Source organism: Mytilinidion resinicola (assembly GCF_010093595.1).
Source record: "Mytilinidion resinicola strain CBS 304.34 unplaced genomic scaffold BDZ99scaffold_14, whole genome shotgun sequence".
Taxonomy (NCBI): Eukaryota; Fungi; Ascomycota; class Dothideomycetes; order Mytilinidiales; family Mytilinidiaceae; genus Mytilinidion; species Mytilinidion resinicola.
This window is the reverse complement of record NW_022985450.1, coordinates 970437-991904: the sequence shown is the minus strand read 5'-3', so window position 1 is coordinate 991904 and position 21468 is coordinate 970437. Positions and strand designations below refer to the sequence as shown.

At 52.6% G+C, this 21468-nt stretch overlaps 9 protein-coding genes across 9 annotated transcripts; 7 read left to right on the top strand and 2 right to left on the bottom strand.

Moving 5' to 3' along the window:
* Positions 1 to 529: 529 nt before the first annotated feature.
* BDZ99DRAFT_573269 (uncharacterized protein) lies at positions 530 to 3320 on the top strand (the record flags this gene model as incomplete). Its single annotated transcript, XM_033728279.1, has 5 exons — positions 530 to 563; positions 609 to 740; positions 833 to 1123; positions 1176 to 2494; positions 2550 to 3320. 5 exons carry the CDS (start codon positions 530 to 532, stop codon positions 3318 to 3320), a joined length of 2547 nt encoding a protein of 848 aa, XP_033574406.1.
* Positions 3283 to 4542, bottom strand: BDZ99DRAFT_573268 (uncharacterized protein). The gene is made up of 2 exons (XM_033728278.1): positions 4205 to 4542; positions 3283 to 4136 (listed from the first exon to the last, which is right to left on the bottom strand). The coding sequence occupies exons 1-2, from the start codon at positions 4440 to 4442 to the stop codon at positions 3478 to 3480; spliced, it is 897 nt and encodes a 298-aa protein (XP_033574405.1). The 5' UTR covers positions 4443 to 4542; the 3' UTR covers positions 3283 to 3477.
* A 1402-nt stretch (positions 4543 to 5944) lies between these two features.
* Positions 5945 to 7877, top strand: BDZ99DRAFT_80017 (uncharacterized protein). Its single transcript, XM_033728908.1, has 2 exons — positions 5945 to 7566; positions 7618 to 7877. The coding sequence occupies exons 1-2, from the start codon at positions 6000 to 6002 to the stop codon at positions 7647 to 7649; spliced, it is 1599 nt and encodes a 532-aa protein (XP_033574404.1). The 5' UTR covers positions 5945 to 5999; the 3' UTR covers positions 7650 to 7877.
* Positions 7755 to 8536, top strand: BDZ99DRAFT_80013 (uncharacterized protein). The gene is made up of 2 exons (XM_033728907.1): positions 7755 to 8401; positions 8473 to 8536. Exon 1 carries the CDS (start codon positions 7860 to 7862, stop codon positions 8283 to 8285), a length of 426 nt encoding a protein of 141 aa, XP_033574403.1. The 5' UTR covers positions 7755 to 7859; the 3' UTR covers positions 8286 to 8401; positions 8473 to 8536.
* Positions 8537 to 9927: 1391 nt separating this feature from the next.
* Positions 9928 to 12443, bottom strand: BDZ99DRAFT_421483 (carotenoid oxygenase). Its single transcript, XM_033716952.1, has 2 exons — positions 12115 to 12443; positions 9928 to 12069 (listed from the first exon to the last, which is right to left on the bottom strand). The coding sequence occupies exons 1-2, from the start codon at positions 12153 to 12155 to the stop codon at positions 10023 to 10025; spliced, it is 2088 nt and encodes a 695-aa protein (XP_033574402.1). The 5' UTR covers positions 12156 to 12443; the 3' UTR covers positions 9928 to 10022.
* An 86-nt stretch (positions 12444 to 12529) lies between these two features.
* On the top strand, positions 12530 to 14710 carry BDZ99DRAFT_447825 (Lycopene beta-cyclase; the record flags this gene model as incomplete). Its single annotated transcript, XM_033718030.1, has 5 exons — positions 12530 to 12727; positions 12780 to 12879; positions 12926 to 13485; positions 13535 to 13822; positions 13876 to 14710. Exons 1-5 carry the CDS (start codon positions 12705 to 12707, stop codon positions 14708 to 14710), a joined length of 1806 nt encoding a protein of 601 aa, XP_033574401.1. The 5' UTR covers positions 12530 to 12704.
* A 246-nt stretch (positions 14711 to 14956) lies between these two features.
* BDZ99DRAFT_536981 (phytoene desaturase) lies at positions 14957 to 16970 on the top strand (the record flags this gene model as incomplete). Its single annotated transcript, XM_033726605.1, has 3 exons — positions 14957 to 15118; positions 15172 to 15705; positions 15756 to 16970. 3 exons carry the CDS (start codon positions 14957 to 14959, stop codon positions 16815 to 16817), a joined length of 1758 nt encoding a protein of 585 aa, XP_033574400.1. The 3' UTR covers positions 16818 to 16970.
* A 1154-nt stretch (positions 16971 to 18124) lies between these two features.
* Positions 18125 to 19467, top strand: BDZ99DRAFT_421473 (family A G protein-coupled receptor-like protein). The gene is made up of 3 exons (XM_033716951.1): positions 18125 to 18241; positions 18290 to 18754; positions 18813 to 19467. The coding sequence occupies exons 1-3, from the start codon at positions 18193 to 18195 to the stop codon at positions 19226 to 19228; spliced, it is 930 nt and encodes a 309-aa protein (XP_033574399.1). The 5' UTR covers positions 18125 to 18192; the 3' UTR covers positions 19229 to 19467.
* A 338-nt stretch (positions 19468 to 19805) lies between these two features.
* Positions 19806 to 21298, top strand: BDZ99DRAFT_489764 (GPI2-domain-containing protein; the record flags this gene model as incomplete). The annotated part of the gene is made up of 3 exons (XM_033723007.1): positions 19806 to 20088; positions 20140 to 20839; positions 20893 to 21298. 3 exons carry the CDS (start codon positions 19806 to 19808, stop codon positions 21296 to 21298), a joined length of 1389 nt encoding a protein of 462 aa, XP_033574398.1.
* Between the last annotated feature and the right edge of the window lie 170 nt (positions 21299 to 21468).

Genomic DNA, 21468 nt, shown 5'->3' with positions numbered 1-21468 from the left:
TCTACCCCAGCCCCTACTACGCCCCATCCGGCTAGCAAATTGCGGAGAACGTTCATCGAAGCCCAAGTGTGGAGAAGATGCACGGGGAGCGGGGTTCAGCTGGCTTCGCCCCGGAATCCGGAAATGCATGATACACCTGCAATATCGCCAGCTTCTGGGTATCTTTCTGTCTTTTGTCCAATTTAGCGCTCTGATTGCTATCTCTGGAAGACCATACAGCCCCATACGTCCTATAAGACACGAACGAAAATTTGGCTTGTTGAGACAAGTGCTGAAGGGCTGAGAACGGAGAGACCGGTGAGATCTGGGAATCCGGGAGTGCCAATTTGTATGTCAATGAATATCTTGAGCGCGAAAGACCAGGAATTGAGATTTCGGTTCATTGAGGGTGTTTAGGGGTTTGACTGACGACAATGGTAGACTTTGAGGCCCAAGGAATAGTCCTGAGGCGACTGCGTTGCAAAGGCGCGCGTGGCGATGAGTTCGACGCAATCTAACTCCGGTGGGATGGAGCCGCCACGGCTACCGCATGGCACAAGAAGGAGATATGTATCGAGAGCATGGTAAGTAGGCTAGTCTGACTTTAATCGTCTTGCTCATAATGCTAGTCTCAACTGTCGAGTGCGCAAAGTCAAGGTTTGACACTTCCGAATTCTTGAAGCATGAGTATTGTTCTGATATAAGTAGTGCTCTGAAGAGCGGCCCTGTGAGAGATGTCGACTTGCGGATGAAGCATGCGAGTATGTGGCTTCCAGGAGAGGGCATAGGACGCATACAAGACCGCCGTTAGGGTTAGGAACGAATCTACCTAGGGTGCACTCGACACCTACAGCCACGGAGTCGACGCAAATGGAGACGCAGCAGACACCAGGGATTGAGCAACAGCAGCAAGAAGATTCAAATACCTGCTTTTTGCCATTGTCCCCTAGGGATCCACAGCTCTTCGGATCACCTTCACAATTTATGTCTGGGGAACCGTCATTTCTAACACCAAGGACCCCAGAGGTGTCATCGAGAGAGAGGAGAGCAAGCATCGTGGAGCCAAGTTTGCGGCCCAGCGGCACGACGGTGTTTAGTTCCAATCAACAGATGTCTGAGGATCCGTTGCTGGCGCTTAGTAGAGGTACTCTCTCTCCGTGATCTTGAGGAGTTATATCTAACGCAGATCACTATAGCGGCATCAATGAGCCAAACATTCGATACGAGCCGTGCGGAAACCCAGCGGCTAATAAAATTGATGCATGAGATGGGAGAACGGTTGAATGCCGTGGAACGCGAGCAGAATATTCTCAAGAGGAAGGTCTTTGCATCATCGCAAGCCTCTCAGAATACACCTGCAACTACTGACAACGGAGCCACTATACTCTCGCCTACCGGAGAATCTGAGAGCGGGAATACACTGGACCCGAGTCATGAAACGGAGCTGCATACGTCTTTGTCGCAGACGATAGACGCATTAGATGGTACTCTCCAGACGAAACCACCAGCCGGGCGAAGCCCGGGAACAAAAGTCAACAGGAGGCAGTCGGAGAATCACGTCTCGCTAGGGGACATTGATGTCGTGTCGCCTTCTTCGAGAACGAATGTTACGAGTCCGGATACGAATGCTAGGATCAGTAATGTGGCTAGCCTGCGACGAGCATTCGATTTGTGGTTTACAAATATCAATCCGAACCTCCCTTTTATCAACGAGAATCAGTTCAGGCTCCAGTTCGAGAACCACTTGGTCACAGGCGGGAACGAGGGCGATCCTCGATCCAAGGACCTCTTCGTCGTCTTGGCCAATCTCATCTACGCGGAATCAATGCTGCTGAGCGAGCACTCCCCAGCTGAGAGCGCAATTCCAGGGTGGCCGGAGTTCTGCTACGCGGACCGGATCCTAAGCCGGGTTTCGTGGCTAAGCAGAGGCAACATGCAAATCATACAGTGCCTGATGATCAAAGCACGGTATCTCAGCACTATCCAGAGAATCAGGTCAGCATACGACACCATGTGCAAAGCCGTCCAGATCTGCTTCTACACCGGCCTCCACAATGAGCCACGATGGTCCAACATTACTCCCTTCGAAAAGACAATGAGGCAGCGAATATTCTGGTCACTGTTCTATATGGATCGTGGAATTGCGTTGGGGGCGAATATGCCGTATCTCCTCCGCGAGTCTGACTTCAACGTCGAATTCCCCGCACGAGTTGGCGATAGATATCTATACCCAAATCGTCCGTTGCCGGAAGAGAGCCCTACGTTCTCATTCATCCCGTACCTTGAGTCGTGTATGAAATGGTCCCAGCTTTGCTCTACGATTTGGGACGCCATGTTCACGCCGAACTCGCCAAAACCCGCGAGTGAGGAGCTCATAACATCGCTGGACACTGAAATCCTCTACTCCATTTGTTCACTGCCGCAGATCATGCAATGGGACCCCAGCGCGCTCCAGCCGGGTCGAAGAAGCGATATACCGCGCTATATCAAACGACACATGTGTCTTTCGCATCTTGTAAGACGAACTCCTCGGACCCATTTTCCAGATTCCCCCACTAACGAAGCTGAAGCATACAAACCACCTGCGCCTGGTAATGCGCCACCGCGCCCTCGTAACCCTCACCTGCTCGCGCAAAATGGCCGAAGAAAGCATCTGGATCGCCGCCTCAACCACCGACGCCGTCGACGCCTACCGCTCCTCAAACCAGCACGCGCACATGTTCCGTTTCTCAGCCGCCATGTTCTTGACCGCCGCTATCATCCCGCTAATCTGCGTGATCGTGCAAGAGAACAAGCCTGCCTCCTGCACCGCCAACGGCTCCACCTCCACAACCACCACCAACAAAAACAGCGGGGTCTCTAACAACAGCAGCGCCCAAAGCGCTCAGAACCAGATCTCCCCCACCGCCCGCGACGAAGCCATCCGCGCCTTTGGCAAAGCCCTCTCCATCTTACGTGAAATCTCGCCTGGGTTCGGCATCGCGGCCCTCATGCTACACAGGCTGGACGCCGCAATCCAAGTCGCGTCTTCCGTCATCGAGAAACTGAAGCAGGAGAACAACCCATCTCTCCCGTCTTTCCCCATCAACTCGGCGGACGGGATGAGCGATTTGCAGATGGATGAGGGGGTTAGTCAGAATCTGCTGGATCTGTTCAAGGACTTTGAGAAGCCGTATGACGAGGTGGCGGCGAATCAGGAAATGCTGTTTTGGGGCGGGGATGGGTTGATGGAGAGTATGGGGGGTGGTGGGTGTGGAGGGGCAGGGGGAGGGGTGACGGATATGTCTGCGGCGAACTTGAATTGTCAGTTTGATTGGAGTTTGAGCGTGCCGATTGTGTAGAGAGGCGCTCTCTGTGTTTTGATTACTATGAATGTTGTATATTTACATAATTCTCGCCGCATGCCTTCTGGCACAGCACAACGCCTTATCAAATGCTTGATGCTACTAGAAGAGAAAGAGAGCTGGCTGCAAGAGGAAAAGCATGCTTGCGTTCACCTCAAAAAAAGTTATCATGCCCCGCGCCCCTCTTCGACGGCGGACGGGGCGCCCATCGGGGCCCTTCAAGCTCTACGGGCGAGCGCGGATGCGCCATCTCGGCTTTTAACATGTCGCCATCGATTTCCAGCCGCGCTACTTCCTGCTGTGTCATTGAATGCGCCGGCATCGAGTATGCCTCAGATATGACCTCCTTTATAGGAAGCTCCTCCTTGGCTTGAGCGCGTTTGCCTAAGCGCCAAAAGAAGAAGCACGCGACCGCGAAGAGGAGAATCGCAACAGGTATCCCTACGCCGAGGCCGATCGCCAAAGAATGGGATTGAGAGGCCGGAGCTGCTGTAGCGCTCGGAACGCTCGGAGTAAACGGGCCCTGGATCTGCCGTGCTGTGGACGAAGCGATTGATTGTGATGCAACGCTTGTTGTTGATGCTACGACAAGGGTGGCTGTCGAGAAGGACGAGGCGGAGGCAATGCTGCTCAAGGTTTCGATACCAAGATTCAGCTGCGCCGTTGTGTAGAATACGGCTTTGCCGGCTCGAAACGCATATTGGTCCACTGTGCAGCAGGTGAAGTTGTAGTGGCCAACGGGTGGGTTGTCGAAGGCACAACACCAGAGATCTTCTTCCTGGCATTGGAAGATGACGTGTGCGCCGCCTGGATCTAAACCGCCAAATATTAGCCTTAAGTGCTTCGGCCTTAGTTTCTGCGGCGATGGACTCGGTACGCACCCGTTCCTTTACAGTAGTTTGGACACGCAGGATCCTTCCATGTTGGATCCGTACAAGCATCCCGCCAGTTCCAGTTCAGCTGGTTCGAGTTATTGGCTTTGCAGATGCCGTTTGTGAAGCACATGTCGCCGGGCGCGCAGCACGAGGTATGTTTACCTTCTTCTATGGCGGTTTGGTTGCATGGTACAAAGGCGGCATTGGTATTGGTACCGTCGGGGAAGTAGCAAGCGCTGCTCATCCTGGCGCGTATGGTGCTGGGATCGCGGGGGATATATTAGGAGAGAGAGAAAAGAGAGACGACTGGAGATTATGGACACTGTCGCAACGAGAGAGGCACGAGAGGGGGCACAGCCGCCTGCACGACTACAGACATGTCTATATATATGGCGGGAGATTGGGCCTTGAGTTGATTGCGGCACAGCAATTCTGCAACATGTGTACCTCAGGCGTGTTTCGAAATAGACTTGGAAACCCGAAAACGGACCCCGTTTCTTGTTTGGGAATCATGCATGAGGCGCGCGGTAAGCCGTTGGATCTGAGCTGCGGCTCCGTAATATGGGCGTCTGCAGCCTTGCGCTCCGAAACACGGCAGGGAACATGTCAGGGAAGCCATAAACTTCAGAAAATGCTAGAACTTGCTAGTTAGAGATGAGATTGATTGTAAGAGATGAGATTTAGCATGGGTTGATGAAAAAATCATAGCGAAAATGCGGAGAGAATACCTAGGCGCTGAGGTAGCTGTGCCGCGAAAACGTCCGTCTTGGCAGAACGGGGGTCGAGGTGGCTGGTGCGGGTCGTATAAATAGAAGCACACAACGTCCTTCATTTCATCCGAACGTAGTGCATCACCTCTTTTTGTCCTTGAGCTCCTGCCACATTCCTTCCGTGCAGGATAGTAGGCAGTGTAATAGATAAGTTCACGTCGCAAGAATAAGATTTCCAGGAGTGCGGCTGAGCTAGAAAGTCCAAAAGGTTTGGTTCTCCTTACCACCAAAGCTGCACAATCATGCTTTCTATTGGAAGCCGAGCTTGGTAATGCTACATGTTATAGGACACGGGCTAGGACCCTTTTGCCGCGATGGACTGCTCATATAGATAACGAGAAAAATGCTAGATCAAAACGCCGCTCAGATCTGTAAGAAAAACCCAGTCTCGTATATGCAGCAAACATATCAAGCAATCAGCCATGCCAAGCCCAAGAATCGAAGGAAAAGATCCATTGAAACCATACTCCGAACCCGAGAATACCCCCGCACTCTACGCAGGAATCTCCCTACAACCACCACTAATACACTGCCACCGACTCCCCGACGGACACACATTCCCACAACTCCCACAATGCGTATCGTTCGTCTGCAAGTCTACACACCCATACCCAAGGCAGAAATCCGGCGTATCCCCCAGACAGAACTCTGTGCACACACCACTTACGCAACTGGACCCCCCAGCACACGCGTTCTCGCAAGACCCGCAGTGGAGGTTATCGGTCAAGAGGTTCACGCAACCGGCGCCGGGACATGTGTCGGGTGCTTCCCTAGTGCAAACGGCGTTGCAAACACCACCCAGACATGCGAGACCCGGCTCACAGGCGTTGCCGCAGGATCCGCAATGCTGGGTGTCGTTTGCGAAATTGACGCAGCCGAGATCGATGCAGGTGTCTGGGGTTTCTGCTGGGCAAGCTGAAGTACATACACCGCTTTCGCAGCTCATCCCACCCTCGCAGATGTTGGTACAGGAGCCGCAGTGATCGGGATCGGTCATCAAGTTGACGCATATTTGGGGGGTTGCTTGTCTGATGAGCTTCAGTGCGCGAGCGTCTGGACAGAGATCTGGCGTTACTGTTGGACAGCTTGAAGGAGTTGAGGAGGGCGTTGTGGATGGCGGCGTTGTGGATGACGGCGTTGTAGAGGATAGCGTAGTGGATGAGGGTGTAGCGGATGAGGGTGTAGCGGATGAGGGTGTAGTGGATGAGGCCGTGGCGGATGAAGCCGTGGTGGACGAAAGCGTGGTGGACGAAAGCGTGGTGGACGAAAGCGTGGTGGACGAAAGCGTGGCGGACGAAAGCGTGGCGGACGAAAGCGTGGTGGACGAAAGCGTGGTGGACGAAAACTTGGGCGAAGGCGAAGAGAACGAAAGCGTGGTGGACGAAAGCGTGGTGGACGAAAACGTGGGCGAAGGCGAAGAGAACGAAAGCGTAGTGGATGAAGGCGTGGATGAGGGCGTGGATGAGGGTGTAGATGAGGGTGTGGATGAAGGCGTGGGTGAGAGAGTCGACGAAGAACCGGGGGTCGAGGACGGTGTAGACAACGGCGAAGAAGACGGCGTGAAGGATGGCGTGGAGAAGATCGAGATTGGAGGCGGAGAGGGCGTAGAAGACGAGATCGATAGTGAGGGAGACGAGGAATCCAAAGATAGTGAAGGCGAACCTGAGGGGGGTGTAGAGGAAGGCGTAATGGATGGAGTTGACGCAACCAGAACCGAGGGTGTAGATGAGGGAGGGGAGAGAGTGGGCGGCGTACTTAGAGGTGGATTGGACGGTGCCGATAAAGGGACCGAGGAAGAATCCGAAGATGCGACCAAAGACGGTGACAGGGGCGAGGATGGCGTCGTGACTGGAGTTGACAATGGAACCGAAAGCGGGGTGGAAGATGGGACTAGCGACGAGGACGACACTGAGAAAGGGGATACGTCTGAGGCAGAAGTCCTCCCGGAAGTTAATATCGACGAGCCTGAAGCTACTACTACAGACGGGCTGCTCGTAGGGGCTGAGATAGAGCTAGCCGAAGATGGTGGGGGCGAGCTCGGTGGTGTCGACGGAGGACCACACTCTCCCCCCAGGCCACTCACGATTAGACATGCTATTCTGTCGAATGAGGATGAGGACACGGAGAGTACGGATGCTGAGCTCGACGGGATTGAGGTAGGGGTCGCGCCAGCTGAGATTGCATCCAGGCTGGTCCTGCTGACGACCGGAGTGCTCAACACCCCTGGAGTAGAGCTGATAGCTGGAGTAAAATCTGGAGTGCTCAATGGAGATGGCAGTGGTGAACTCGCGATAGTCGAGCCCGAGACACTGGATGGTAGTGACAAGTCCGCACTCGATGACAGCGAAGGAATTGATGAGGGAGCACTCCCGCTGCTATCAGGGACCGATAGCGAATTTGGAGTAGCCAAACTGGGCGACGCAATCAAAGTAAGCGGAGTTATCGATGCTGGTAGACTTAAGGCACTGGATGCACCGAGGGAGGTTGCCGCTGCAGTAGAGACTAGTGAGACGTCGGATGCTGTCGGCGCAATCACACTCGAGCCAGCCACGGAGGTACCAGAGGCGATAGAAACCGGCGTGACGACGGGACTCGAAGGTAGATTAGACGCCAAAATAACAACGCTCGCTCCGGTAGCTGATACAGCAGGTGTCGATGATATGAACCTCCCCAGGTCTTGAAGTCCCTCACAGGCATCCCCAGCGAACTCCTTCGCAACGGGAAAGGACTCGATGACAGCGTAGTCACAGAGTAGACTAGCACCGAACACAGCCAGAAATCCAAGACCTGGCTCTGGAAGCTCTGCTCCACCATATATCGTCTTGACGCAATCTCCCACGATCTGCGGAGTAAAAGACGCAACGCTTTGCCCAGCCCAGAAGGCTCCGCAGATGGAAGTCAGGACTCCGGCGACCAGGTTGTGTGCAAAGACTTCTCCGTTCTCGCCCTCTGCGTTTGCTTGTGCTGCTAAGCTAGAATCGAGACTTGCTGCAAAGGTTCGGACATCGTCGGAAAGGGCGCGGATGCGAATATCAGCATTCCTCCTCTTGATGTGGTCGTCTGAATCCGTAGCGTGCGTTCCTCCTATGAGTATAGTGAAGCAGAGCAGGAAGGTGATGAGAAAAGCAGATTTGGTAGGATGCTTCGTCGTCGAGCTTCCGGTAAACTGCACTGGGCCCGTACTCGTAGGCTTCGAACTTGTAGGCTTCGACGTGGGAGCTGTCCTGCTACTCGACGAAACACTGATAGGACAGTCGCTGCTGGAAGAGGTGTCCTTGACCGTTGTTCCGTCTTTCGTCCCATCACTCTGTACCTGAAAGCTCTTACAATCCGAAAGGATGATGTCTTGCTGCTGTTGTACGAGAACGTCGGCGTGATTCGGAGGTGGCTTTTGCGAGTCTGGTGCGTTTTGGTTGAATGTGAAGTTGGATTGGTAGGTGGTAACACCCCCTGGACACTTGACGTTGTTGGAACATACGACAGAGTCAACGGCGACGCCCCCAGAGGGATTACAGGCTACGTTCTTCAGGCCGTGGAGGGAGGAGCAGGAAGGCCCTTCGCAGGTGTATGATAATTCAAAATCGAGGCTAGGGCCGCAGTTGGAGAAAATACCTTTAGCGACAGTGGCAGAACTCATCTTGATCAAAATATGAATGAAAGATGACTAAACAAGGAGAAAGTGACGGCCAGGGCAATTTCCCTCAAGTGCGAAAGGATCAGACTTATGGCGGCGCCCGAATCTCAGCCCATCTCTTGGCCATTTCCACGACTTCGTTACTGAAGACAAACATGCAGCCACTAAACAGGAATAGCAGCCAATAAAATCAGCTGGAGCGCTCGTTCTCGACTAATACGGAGGCAACAGCTCTGGGCCTGGAGACTGTTGGCAGGTGGGATATCACAGGGGCAGCCAAGTAGGGCTGAAGAGACACAGGCCACCAGACTACCAGTTTTTTGCACATAATTGGTCCGTGTCATCTTTGGTGACTGCTTTCGGTGGAGGCGGGGTGTCCTGTGGCGTTGCATCCCATCGAATCCCATGGACAGCCACCACAACCTGAGCCTCCGTGGTTGCCTCTGCGTCGGACATCGCAAGTTTTAAAGATAGAAATTGGGGATGACGTTCGACTGCGTGATGATGAAAAGTTTCGACTCCCTTGATCTTACAATTCAAATTGATAAAAGACCTTATGAATGCCATCTTGCGTTCGCTTCTCATCAGGTCCTTCTGTGCCATGTGAGCTATTGACAGCGAAGCAGAGAACAGAAGAAGCGTCCAGAAGACTAGAACACTCCCATCTGGCCGAGAAAGACAAGTTTTCAAGGTTTCAGCTGTCAGGACCCGATGCGGTTGGGACCACTGAATGCCGCGACCGTGTGGCTTCTGCAGCAGGCGCATCTCGAAGCGAGAAGCAGGCTGTGCGTTGTCGCCCACCACCTTAGCTCCTAACCCAATTGGTGCGTCTGGGGAGGCTCATGATTCTGCGATACGAAGGCTGAGGCGGAGGTTGAAATAAGGTAGGAAGACGGTGCAATTGGTGCGATGGTATCCTGGACGACGATGGTAGATCATGAATGGACCAGCCCTCTAGAGAGAGAGAATACTCTACATGAAACAAGGTATTGAGACGTCAGGGACGTCAACGTCAACGCACTCAACATTTGGGGTGCGACGGAAACAGGGCGTGGGGCAGCGGCGTTTTCTTGTTCGCTGACTCCTTGGTGCTCGCTAGTCCAGACTATCATCGTAGTCCATCGAGATCTGGGAGCTCGGCTTGTTTGGTTGTTGCACGCAGTGTTGAGAGCGTGTCATGGACTACCGCCGCGGCGCCGATGGCTTCGTGGTGTGGTGGTGTGGAACGTCCCCACCTGCGAGCCGATCAGAGGCGAGGCGCACGCTAACGTTATTTGCGAAGACTTTGAAGCTTAGTGGATTTACAATGCAACAATGGCATAACGAGCTGGAGTGCCGGAAAACTAGCTGTGATTTGTACAGACCACACAGAGAATATCTATCATCGTCGGGTATAGGTAGAGGGCTCAACTCCAAGACCTTACCCAGCCACCTTTACCATCATCCGATTAACCGTCCTCCAAAACCCCTCTCCATCACTGCTATCCGGTACCTTCCTAACCTCTTCTACCTCTCTTTGGTCCCTTATCATCTCCTCCGAGAACCAACTCCCGTGCAACCCATACGGAACCCGCTGCGGCAGCCTCACCTTGGCCAAAACACTCTGGAAGTCGCTCGCATCCATGATCCAAAGTTCCGACGCCGCTGTGCCTGCACACTCCCCTTCTTCGTCCAACTGCCCCTCGTCAAAAGCGTAGAAGAGCAGGAATCCGTCATCTTCGTCGGAATCTAACGAACCAAGGTTTCGAGGGACGAATCGGGCTTCTTGTGCATACCACCCCTCGGGCATCTTGAAGCATTTGATAGCGTCGTCTAGATCGCTACTCTCCGCTATTTCAGTGATTGTTCGATTGTCGACACACCCCGTGACGCTTCGCGGTGATCTTTTTCCACCTTCACGAATCAAAGCATGAACGTCCATCTTCACTAGAACGTCGATCTTCGTAGCTCGGCCGAGCGCCGCGCCGAACGATGAAGTGCTCGTGCTGCAGCCGTATATGAACCGCGCATCTCCCATTTCACGGGCCGGATTCAGCGTCGGGAATTCGAAAGGTATAGCAGAGAGGGCGTATTGTCTCGTGATCGTTGGGGTCGGGGTAGTGAGGGAGAATGTGTAATAGTAAAGGCGGCATTGTTCTTCGTCGTCGGGATTAAGAGTCGCACGGCAGTTCGATGAAGTTTTGGGGAGGAGTGGCTTCCGTTCAGACTCGAGGTCTAAGTCCGTTCTATTAGAGACAGGTAGGTCGGTGAGCACCTCGTCATAGTCGTATGTTGCGAAGAAGGAGATTGGTTTGCGCTCGTCTTTGTAGGTGGAGTCCATGGCCTGAGGTGCCGCGATGTTCCCGGCGCTGAAGACGAGAGACGCAGATGTGAGACGGCATGCGAGGAGATTTACTGCGGTGACGTCACCCTGTGCATCGAGTGTGTCCCATGCATTGGCAGTGTGGAAGATACAGCAAGCTGTAGTCTCGAACCAGCGAGCCTGGGAAGTGTCTTGTCTTGGAAATATGCCGAAGCGAGCTGGCTTCGAAGGGTCGTAAGATACGACGGGTTGGTTTTTTAGTAAGTTGAAGGGATTGAGGGAGAGCGGAAGGTCCATTATGATCGTATGCGTCTTGGATACTCCAAAATCGTGCATCATCTTCGCTCCAGACATGCCGGGAATCGGAGAGTTAAGGAGTCTACGTGGTGGAGACATGTCGTGGCTAGGTTTACGGGTAGAGGGAATGATGGAATAATGTACATATGGTGGAATGAAAGTACAGTGGAAAAGAATCATCTCCCCGGTATCAGGGTCAACTTTGGGATGCCCCGTCGTGAACTCCCTCAGGAAGCTGAGTACCCCCGAGCCCCCGAAAGGTGCTGGATTGTCTCCAGTTCCTGCGTCGTTCGCGATTTTAGGTTCTCCCTGCGCAAGTCGACCATCGTACCAGCCGACGGTCTCCAAACCAGGAAGCTGAATTCGTATAGGCGGCCCACTTTCGCAGGTTGCCAATGCGCGTCCGTCGTGGTATATTATGCTGGTGTTGGCGACGCTTATCCTCTTAATGGCAACTTGAGATCCTAGGAGATGTGATATGAATACGAGGAAAAGGGCCCGAAAGATTCGAAAGATTATATATACAAGGGTGGAGATAGGGTTGACCAGCGTGGTGATGCTGGGGAGAATTGGTGTCTTTAGACTTGGATGGGCCACGGTGGAAAGGTAGACGTCCGTCAAGATGTATTGATTGACAAAGTGAGGCGTGATATATCCTTCTTTTTCATTCTTCTTGAAGATGACTCCTGCGAGCATTCCATCGCCATCGAACCAATGCGCGTCTCGGCCCAGGTCATTGTTGGAGACTGGGTTTCCACCATTTCTGATGTACTCCCCGCCGAACAGCGCCTCTGGTATGCTCCCTACATAGCTGCATGGTGTCTCGGAGCAGGTCTCGTGAAGGGGGGCAAAGTTTCCAGAGAGATATCTGCCGATGGTAAGTACCCGGATTTTACCAGAAAGAGATACTTACGGATGCTTTTGTCTACTTCCTCTAAGCTCATATAAGGACATACCGAGTGCTCAGCGACACAGGCGCATTCTCAATGCCATTGAATAGTATGAAGAAAGTTGTGTACAGAAACACTCTGAAGAATACTTTCTACCCACATCCCAAGCGGTGTCTCTGAGAAGCTCCATGACGGCATGGAAAAGCTCCATGGAAGTCAGCCGACGACTCCGGCATGGCGAAGCCCAGTCTGTGCCAAAAGCGCCATTCTAGACCTCGGAGAGGCATGGGGGCATGAACAATGCCGCAATGCCATGGTCCAAGATCGATGACTTCACCAACCGTCACTTTGGTCAGGAACCCGGCGGAGATGGTTCGGGACGCGCCTCTCTCAACCAAGCTTCGAAGCCGCTACCATTTCCCCGCCACTCACGAACAGAATGCCGACATGAGCTGCAGCTGTCACTCCGACACCATGACGCTACCTATCGTGACATTTGTTGTACTCGTGTCCTCCAATTCGTTTCGGCCGCTCTTCGACCGTTGAGCGCGTACCCGCCTATATAGCCTGGTTCTTGGCCCATTCTATGGCCTGACTACGGCCTCGGGTTGCAATGGGGATCGAATATGCCATGGTGTACGCTGTTACGCATATTTCGTCTCTCGAGACTCTGCTTACATCGCGTTAGACACGTGTTGTACACCATACCACCGGCAGTACTCCTCACGGTATTCTACCAACCACTGCTCTCCAAGCTCGACCTCTACAAGGTTGGATTCCTAGTTACAGTGAGTCCCTCTGTCTGAATACTAAAGCAAACGCTGACTAGGACAGATCGCTGTCCTTGCTACCATTCCGTGGGACTCGTACCTGATCCGCAATCGAATATGGACATATCCGTCGAACGTGATAATTGGGCCTACGCTATTTGACATTCCCGCAGAAGAGCTCTTCTTCTTCGTCATCCAAACCTACACAACCTCGATTCTCTACCTCCTACTCAGCAAGGCTACATTCCAACCTGCATATTTGCGAGCAGAGCGGAAACAAAAGCATCGACAGGACTTCAATAATACGTCATGGCGGCTATATAGGATCGCGGGACAGTTGTTTTTTGTGGGCGCGATCATTGCGGGCATTGGCATGATCAGAGACAATGGAAGAGCATCGTACATGGGATTGATAGTGCTCTGGGCAGCGCCGTTCTTGCTGCTTCTCTGGAGTCTAGCATACCAATTCATCCTTGGCCTGCCAACGATTAATACCGCCCTCCCGATCCTGATACCAACGTTGTATCTCTGGCACGTGGATACTCTAGCCTTACAACGTGGCACGTGGGTTATTGAATCTGGCACAAAATTAGGAATTCACTTGTGGGACGGCCTTGAAATTGAGTACGTTGGTTTTCCTACCGGGATAACCTAGGCCACTAACATTATCAAGAGAAGCCGTCTTCTTCCTGACCACCAACACTTTGGTCGTATTTGGTCTTCTAGCCTTTGATAATGCGGTCGCTATTCTGGAAAGCTTCCCAAATCTATTTGGGAACACACCACCCCTACCGTCTCCAATACTCCTAGTCGAAGCACTGCTCCTCCCAGCATCTAATTATGACGAGAAGCGAATATTTTGTTTACAAGACGCGGCGAATAGGCTGAAGCAGAAGAGCCGGAGCTTCTATTTGGCTAGCTCTACGTTCAGCGGTAAGTTGCGCGTAGATCTGCTGTTCCTGTAAGCCAGCCTGACGACCTTGCTGTGGACTTATGACTTACATAGATAGATAGATACTCCTGGTGCCGAGTTGCTGATGACATGGTCGACAATGCGACAACACTAGAGCAAGCACAAACTTCCATTCGCGACCTCGACCGCCTCCTCAAGGAAGAATACCGTCATCGTGACCCAACGGCTGTAATCGGCTCCCTCCATAAACACTTTTGCGAGCTAATGGCCAATGCGCCTGACGGTCATCAAGCGCTTTCACAATTACCACTTCATCGCTTATCCCAGGAACATTTCGCGCATATGCTCCTTGGCTTTCAGAAAGATTTGGAATTTGCAGATCCCCCCTCGTCTGAACGGGATATCCGTTGGCCAATCATGACAGAACAGGACCTTGAGACGTACGCCCAACGCGTTGCTGGAACGGTCGCAATGTTGTGTTTGCAGTTGGTCTTCTATCATTTCCAAACCGAATTTAGCGAAGTTGAGCGAGGCCATGTTCTCAGCGCGGGAGCTCGTATGGGTGTTGCTTTGCAATACGTAAATATTGCGCGAGACATTGCCGTTGACGCCAAAATGAATCGGGTCTACCTCCCCCAAGCTTGGCTTAAGGAGGAAGGCTTAACCGCTTGGAACATTCTTCTGGACCCCGACGGTCCTCGGGTTAAGTGCCTTCGTTCTCGGCTATTGGATAAAGCGTTTAGCATCTATGAGGAAGCCCGAGGAGCTATCGAGGAGTTGCCCCAAGAAGCACAGGGGCCAATGAGAGTGGCCGTGGAGAGCTATATGGAGATTGGCCGCGTTCTAAGAGAGGAGCACTACACAGTCAAGGCTGGGAAAGCTACTGTGCCGAAGCTGAGGAGGATGAAAGTTGCATGGCGGGCGTTGAGGGGTTGATACCTTCCTAGTGATATCGTAATGAACTCGAAGTGCCTTAAATGATCACCCTTAACAAGAAGCTCATGGCACTGCATAAAGATTGATACAAACCCGTGAGACCCTATCTGAATCCAAAATTAAACAGTCTCTAAGCACTAATTGTGCAAGTCGAGCCGAGTCAGCCTCGACTTTGGTGGACCTCCCACGTCATGACTTTGCAACAACACAACAACAAAATGTGCTCGCTCATCAATCAAGTAGACTATGGCCACCAAGAAGGGGCCGAAGACAGCGATTGTCGTTGGAGCTGGTGTCGGAGGAGTCGCAACAGCTGCACGCCTTGCAAAGGCTGGGTTCAAAGTGACGGTCGTAGAGAAGAACGACTTCACAGGCGGACGGTGCTCGTTGATTCATCATGAAGGATATGTGAGTTTCATTACTGCTCCTTTACATTCCAAGCATCTCATTCTTCATTTCAGCGATTCGATCAAGGTCCTTCCCTTCTACTTCTTCCTCATCTTTTCGAAGAGGCTTTTCGCGACCTGGACACGAGTCTAGACGCCGAAGGCATTAAGCTCCTGAAATGTGAACCGAACTACAACATTTGGTTCGGCGATGGCGAGTCCTTCGAGCTGAGCACCGACATTTCCCGTATGAAGACCGAGATCGAGAAGTGGGGAGGTAAAGATGGATTCGATCGCTACCTAGGCTTTCTCCAGGAATCGCATCGACATTATGAGCTCAGTGTCACCCATGTGTTAAGGAGGAACTTCACGAGCCTGCTTTCTATGGCGAGGCCGAGCTTCCTCAGACATTTGCTAGCATTGCACCCGTTCGAGAGTATTTACTCCCGAGCATCGAAATACTTCTGGACGGAGAGGCTTAGAAGAGTCTTCACGTTCGGAAGCATGTATATGGGAATGAGTCCCTTTGATGCCCCAGGGACTTATAGTCTTCTACAGTACACTGAGCTCGCAGAAGGTATATGGTATCCTGTCGGCGGATTTTACAAGGTACTATCTCCTTTGCGATCCTGCACTCCCAAGCCACTAACAGAGCATAGGTCATAGAGGGCCTCGTAAATATCGGCAGAAGATTAGGGGTCGAATACCTCCTTTCGACCCCCATATCACGCATTCTACTTTCTTCTGACAGCCGCACTGCCACCGGCGTCGTTCTTCCCGATGGCTCAACCCTTACAGCCGACATCGTAGTTTGCAACGCTGACCTCGTCTACGCCTATAACAACCTCCTTCCCCCAACCTCCGAATCTACCTCTCTCTCCACCCGCAAAGCCTCATGTAGCAGCATTTCCTTCTACTGGTCTCTCTCCACCCTTGTCCCAGCACTTACCGCTCACAATATCTTCCTCGCCGACGCCTACCGCACCAGCTTCGACTCCATCTTCAAAGAGCATCTCATCCCCACGCACCCTTCTTTCTACGTCAACGTCCCCTCCCGCATCGACCCCACGGCCGCCCCCGCCGGCCGCGACGCCGTCGTCGTGCTCGTCCCCGTCGGCCATCTCATCTCCTCCACCTCCAACGAGCACAAAGGCAGCTCGTCGTCCGACAGCAACACGCAAGCCTGGCCCACCATGCTCGCCACCGCCCGCGAAGCAGTTATTAGCACCATCCACGCGCGCACAGGCGTGGATCTCGCGCCCCTCATTATCCACGAGAGTGTGAACACGCCGACGACCTGGTTGTCGACTTTCAACCTCGATAAGGGCGCGATTCTAGGGCTCTCGCACTCGTTTTTCAATGTGCTGAGTTTTAGACCTAGGACGAAGCATCGGAAGATCAAGGGGTTGTATTTTGTGGGCGCGAGCACGCATCCCGGGACCGGCGTGCCAATTGTGCTGGCGGGTAGTAAGATTGTGGCTGAGCAGGTGATGGAGGATCAAGGGATGGTGGTGCCGTGGAAGGCGGGCGAGTTTGAGACCAAGGAGACGGGGAGGGAGATTGATAAGGTGAAGTCAGGGCCGCTGGTGAGTGGGTGGCAGTTTATGGTGTTTGCTTTTGCCGTAGGGCTCCTGGCGGGGCTGTTTGGGGGAAATGAGTGGGCTATTGGTGGTTATCTGGGTATGGGGGGAACGATTGATGGGGAAGGAGGTGTGAGCTGAGCTAAGGATGGGTGAACGGTGCTGGTATTAGGACAAAGATATTTCATTTCTCAATGTGATTGAACTGCGCTAAACACTATATCCACATGTCAAGAATTTCAATCACTATATCTAATCTTGAGCTCCTAAATAGGTGACTCGGCATCCAGCCCAGCAACCACCATTTTCACGTGTATCTCGACGTCTTCATGTGGAATTGAGGCCCGAGTACATCCACAAAAATATTAGATACGACAGATTTCCGAAGCAGTAAGCTTGCACGGCAATTCATACCCCGCCAATGCTGCGATGCCGATCGCATGATATCAAGATCCATGGCCAGAAGAGCGAGCGGTGGCCAAAGGATTGAAGGTCGAAAGAGCGGAGACGCAAACCCACCCACGTCCGAGCGAGAGCGACTCTTCCAGACCGCTAGTCAAAGCATGAAGCATTCCGGATAGTTCCGGATAGTAGTCATAGCATACAAACAAGCTTTTCCTTGCTTCGAAACTAGAACCACAGCTTCTTGACGAGACGTCGGGATTCGACGATGTAATGGTGAACTTAAATTCGTTACCTATCCTAAGGCTTCGAATCTGCCTTGACCTGGACATGAGCTTGGCGATTCAACCACATATTCCGAGGAAAGACCTTAACCGGTAGTATGGATGTGTGAGTGCTGTGTATTTGAGATTATCAGTGATATCACGATGCTACCGCCCCTGTCACCAGTCATCTAAACAGGCTCACGCGTCCATAGTTCAAAAGCTTGTATGATCGACCAGCATCATCAGTGGGCTCAACGGCCGCTTCGGAGTCTAAATCTAGTGGATTTACTCTTCGTGGGCATCGCATTTGAAACAAAGCAGTGATGTTGTCGTCATAGACTTTTCGGCTAGAAACGAGGGATGCCGCTCTTGAGCCAATGAAGCGCGCCGCTAGCAAAATGGTCGTCTCCGCGGGCCATGATGTAAGGCGAGAATATCAAAGTCCATGAGCGTGATTGAGCAAGGAAAAGAATCGCTCGTTGCTGTTTGTCATGCATTTGAAGTGGTGATAGGTACGGTCTACTCCTAGCGCGATACGATACAAAGGTAGGAGCGATCCGTAGAGATCCGACATCTACAGAGGTGTTGTGAATGTGATGGGCATTGTGACTGCCGTAGAACATGAATCATGATGGCATCTAAGTGTGATGGCCGCGTGATGAGGGTTTCCTGTCGTCATACAACTTGTAGGGGATTTGAATTTGATGCGGTCTTGATATAGGTGTAGTGGCAGCCCAATTAAGACCTCTTTCTATCTCTTGATCCATGGAAGAGAAGTAATTTCTCACAACCGAATTGAACACGTCAAAATAGAGTAAGAGGGTAAGCTCGCTAGTGCTTGGGCAAACATGTCAGCCCTCGATCGAAGAGCAGGCAACGGTGCCATCAGCACCAATGGTAAGCTCGCCTCTCTCTCGATAACCATCTCAACTAACCTCAGCTTAGGTAATACCGTAAATGGTGGAACTGCAGATATCGCCATCACAACTCATGGCTCCGACCTCTACTTCGCCATCTGCGCTGCTATGGGTACGGCAACCATTGTGTTCATGAGCCTCGCCCTCACCAAGCCGCGCCAGCACCGTATTTTCCACTACATCACTTCCGGCGTCACCATGGTCGCAACCATCGCGTACTTTTCCATGGGCAGCAATCTGGGCTGGACCCCGATCGAGGTGGAATATCACCGTAGCGAGTCCGTCGTACGCGGAAACTACCGTGAGATTTTCTACGTCCGGTACATCGATTGGTTCATCACCACCCCGCTGCTGTTGATGGATCTGCTCTTGACTGCAGGCATGCCTTGGCCGAGTGTGCTTTGGGTCATCTTGGTTGACGAGGTCATGATTGTTACTGGACTTGTTGGCGCTTTGGTGCGATCGGACTATAAGTGGGGATACTTCGCAATGGGTAAGCAAGCTGTTAACCCCTCTAGAAAATAGATTCTCTCCATACTAATATATGGTAGGCTGCGCCGCGCTCGTCTACATCGTCTACGTCCTCGGTTGGGAAGCGCGCAAGCACGCGTCAGCCCTAGGACCCGACATTGGGCGCGTCTTCCTGATGTGCGGCTCCCTAACCACCGTCCTCTGGATCATGTACCCAATTGCATGGGGTGTCTGCGAGGGCGGAAACGTCATCCCGCCCGACTCGGAGGCAATCTTCTACAGTGTCTTGGACTTTTTGGCGAAGCCGATCTTCGGCACACTCTTGCTCTTCGGTCACCGCAATATTGATCCTAGCCGTCTGGGCTTGAGGATCCGCGATTACGACGAAGATCCGATGGTCCACGGTGGAATTCAACGTGAGAAGCGTGGAGCGACGCAAGGTGCTGCGGGCAATGGTGTCACCGCTGTTGGCGCTACGACTGGGGAGAATGTCTAGAGTGTCGAGCTCTCCAATTGGTGACTTTTTCCTTTCACTCGATCCTGGTGGGAGGAGCAAGGAATTCGGTGAACGCAATTTGGATACCACCAGGCTAGCAGCCACCTGTACAGAGCGAAAAGACTGTGATAGTGGTTTTTGATATTGGAACTTTTGAAGTACTGAACAGACGAATAGCAGAACGCGAGAGCCAACAACGAAACGATTGAACATTACCTCGTGTTATTTCAGCTACTGCGTGATCTAATTCAAGGTTTGTTACCTATTGATAGTTCTGATCTTATGTGTGTATATCGAACGAGTCTCGGTGCATTCACCGAAACATGGGAATCAGCGCACTCGATGATTTTATCTCCAAGATGGACATAAGTGCCATATAATTAGGATGCTGTACTTTACTAGCACTTCTTTCCCGACATTAGTGTTCTTGTGGTGTGGGGGAATCCCTCCGACGTCAGCGAACCTCGCACTCGCCTCGACCTCGAGTGGACCGTGCCTAGAATTGTATCTTCGAAGCTCCCCCGTCAACCTCAACCTCGATGCCATGACGGTCTCCACGACGCGCAATGCCGCCCTGATGTCCACAACTACTGTCCAGCAGCATGCAGCCTCACGCCAGCTCCTCCACAGTCGCACTGCCGCCCCCGACCCGTCGCGACTGGCCCCCGAAGATGCCTTCTACGCAACCTCTCCACCACGAAGAGCCCGCCAGCACAGCCCTCTCGGCCTGGGGGCTTCCGGCGGCAGCTCTGTGCGGGGGATGACCGATGCGCGCAGACAGCGGGAGAAGGAGAGAGGTCGGAGTGGGAGCAGGCGGAAGAAGAGGCATTGGAACAAGCTATTGTGGTTCAAGCAGCCGTGTAAGTCACGATATCTGAGCAATAGCCAGATGAATGCTAATCGAATCTCAGACCCCGACAATTATACCGACGAAGAGACCTTCCTTGATCACCTGCAACGAAACCCTCGCCTCCAACCCTACGAGTTCTGGTCACTCATGGCCGACTCCACCGTCATCATACAGCACATTGCTTCGGTCATAATCTTTATATGCTGTTTCGTGGGCATTAAAGAAATAAACGTGTCTCCCGTGGCAGTTGCCAGCGCCGGCAGTATCAGTACAGTTCTGGGCTGGATACTCTGGGATTACTGGATGGGCAAAGAAGAGGCCGCGAAGGCGCAGGCTCTCGCTGAAAAGGAATTCGCGGAAGACGCATCCAGCGCAAGCTCAACAAGCTCCTTGAAGGATCCCCAAGGACTAGGCTTGCTGATACCAAATGGAAGCAACACTCCTCGATTGGGGCACTCTCACAGCGCGAGTGCAACGTCCGTCACTTCAAACATGTCGGCATCCTCAGCAACGGTACCATCTGGTTCCGCGACCCAATATCCTCCATATGGCGATCCTGAATCCTCGCTATCACCTCGAAACAGACAGCGCCTAGCAACTGCCAAGTCTGCTGTTCTCATCTACTGCGCGTTGCTTGGACTCAGCCCGATATTGAAGTCTCTCACAGATTCGACGACTAGCGATTCGATTTGGGCTATGAGCTCGTGGCTGATGTGCATGAATGTGTTCTTTTTTGATTATGGAGGCGGAACTGGAGCGCAGTACTTCTACCGAGCCTCTGCTTCTATTCTAACATTGCTAACACGTGCTTCAGATTCCCCGCGTCCCTTTCTACTAATGCTGCCGTTATGGCTTCAGCCGTGATGGCTTCCCGACTGCCTTCAACCACCCACGTATTTTCGTTGACGCTGTTCTCCATAGAAGTCTTTGGCCTCTTTCCCGTATTTCGGCGCCAACTTCGCAACAGTTCCTCGGCCGGCCATCGGACCCTGACATACTTCCTCGTGATTGCTGCGTCTGGAGGGATGGGCGTAATCATCTCGAACGGTGGTGCAGTCGCAGCTATCGTAGGGGCAGTTCTTGGCAGCGTTTTAACATTCCTTGTTATGGGTATCTGCTGCTGGTGGCTAATTGGACTCCAAAAATACAAAAACGAGATGTACGGACCATGGGACCCTGCGAGGCCCATCATCCGGAGGCATTGGGACCTATCGTCTTGATGCCAGAGATGAGAGGCTTTCTGAATCCCGTTGTTGGTATTCCTCCCAGCTGCAAGATCCACTTCGTGGCCACGCCTCGCTCATGGGTTTCGTGACGGGCGCCGTAGCCCAGGACCGACTCTTTCTTCGAATGTGCGAAATTAAGACGACCTCGAGTTCGATCACTCCAT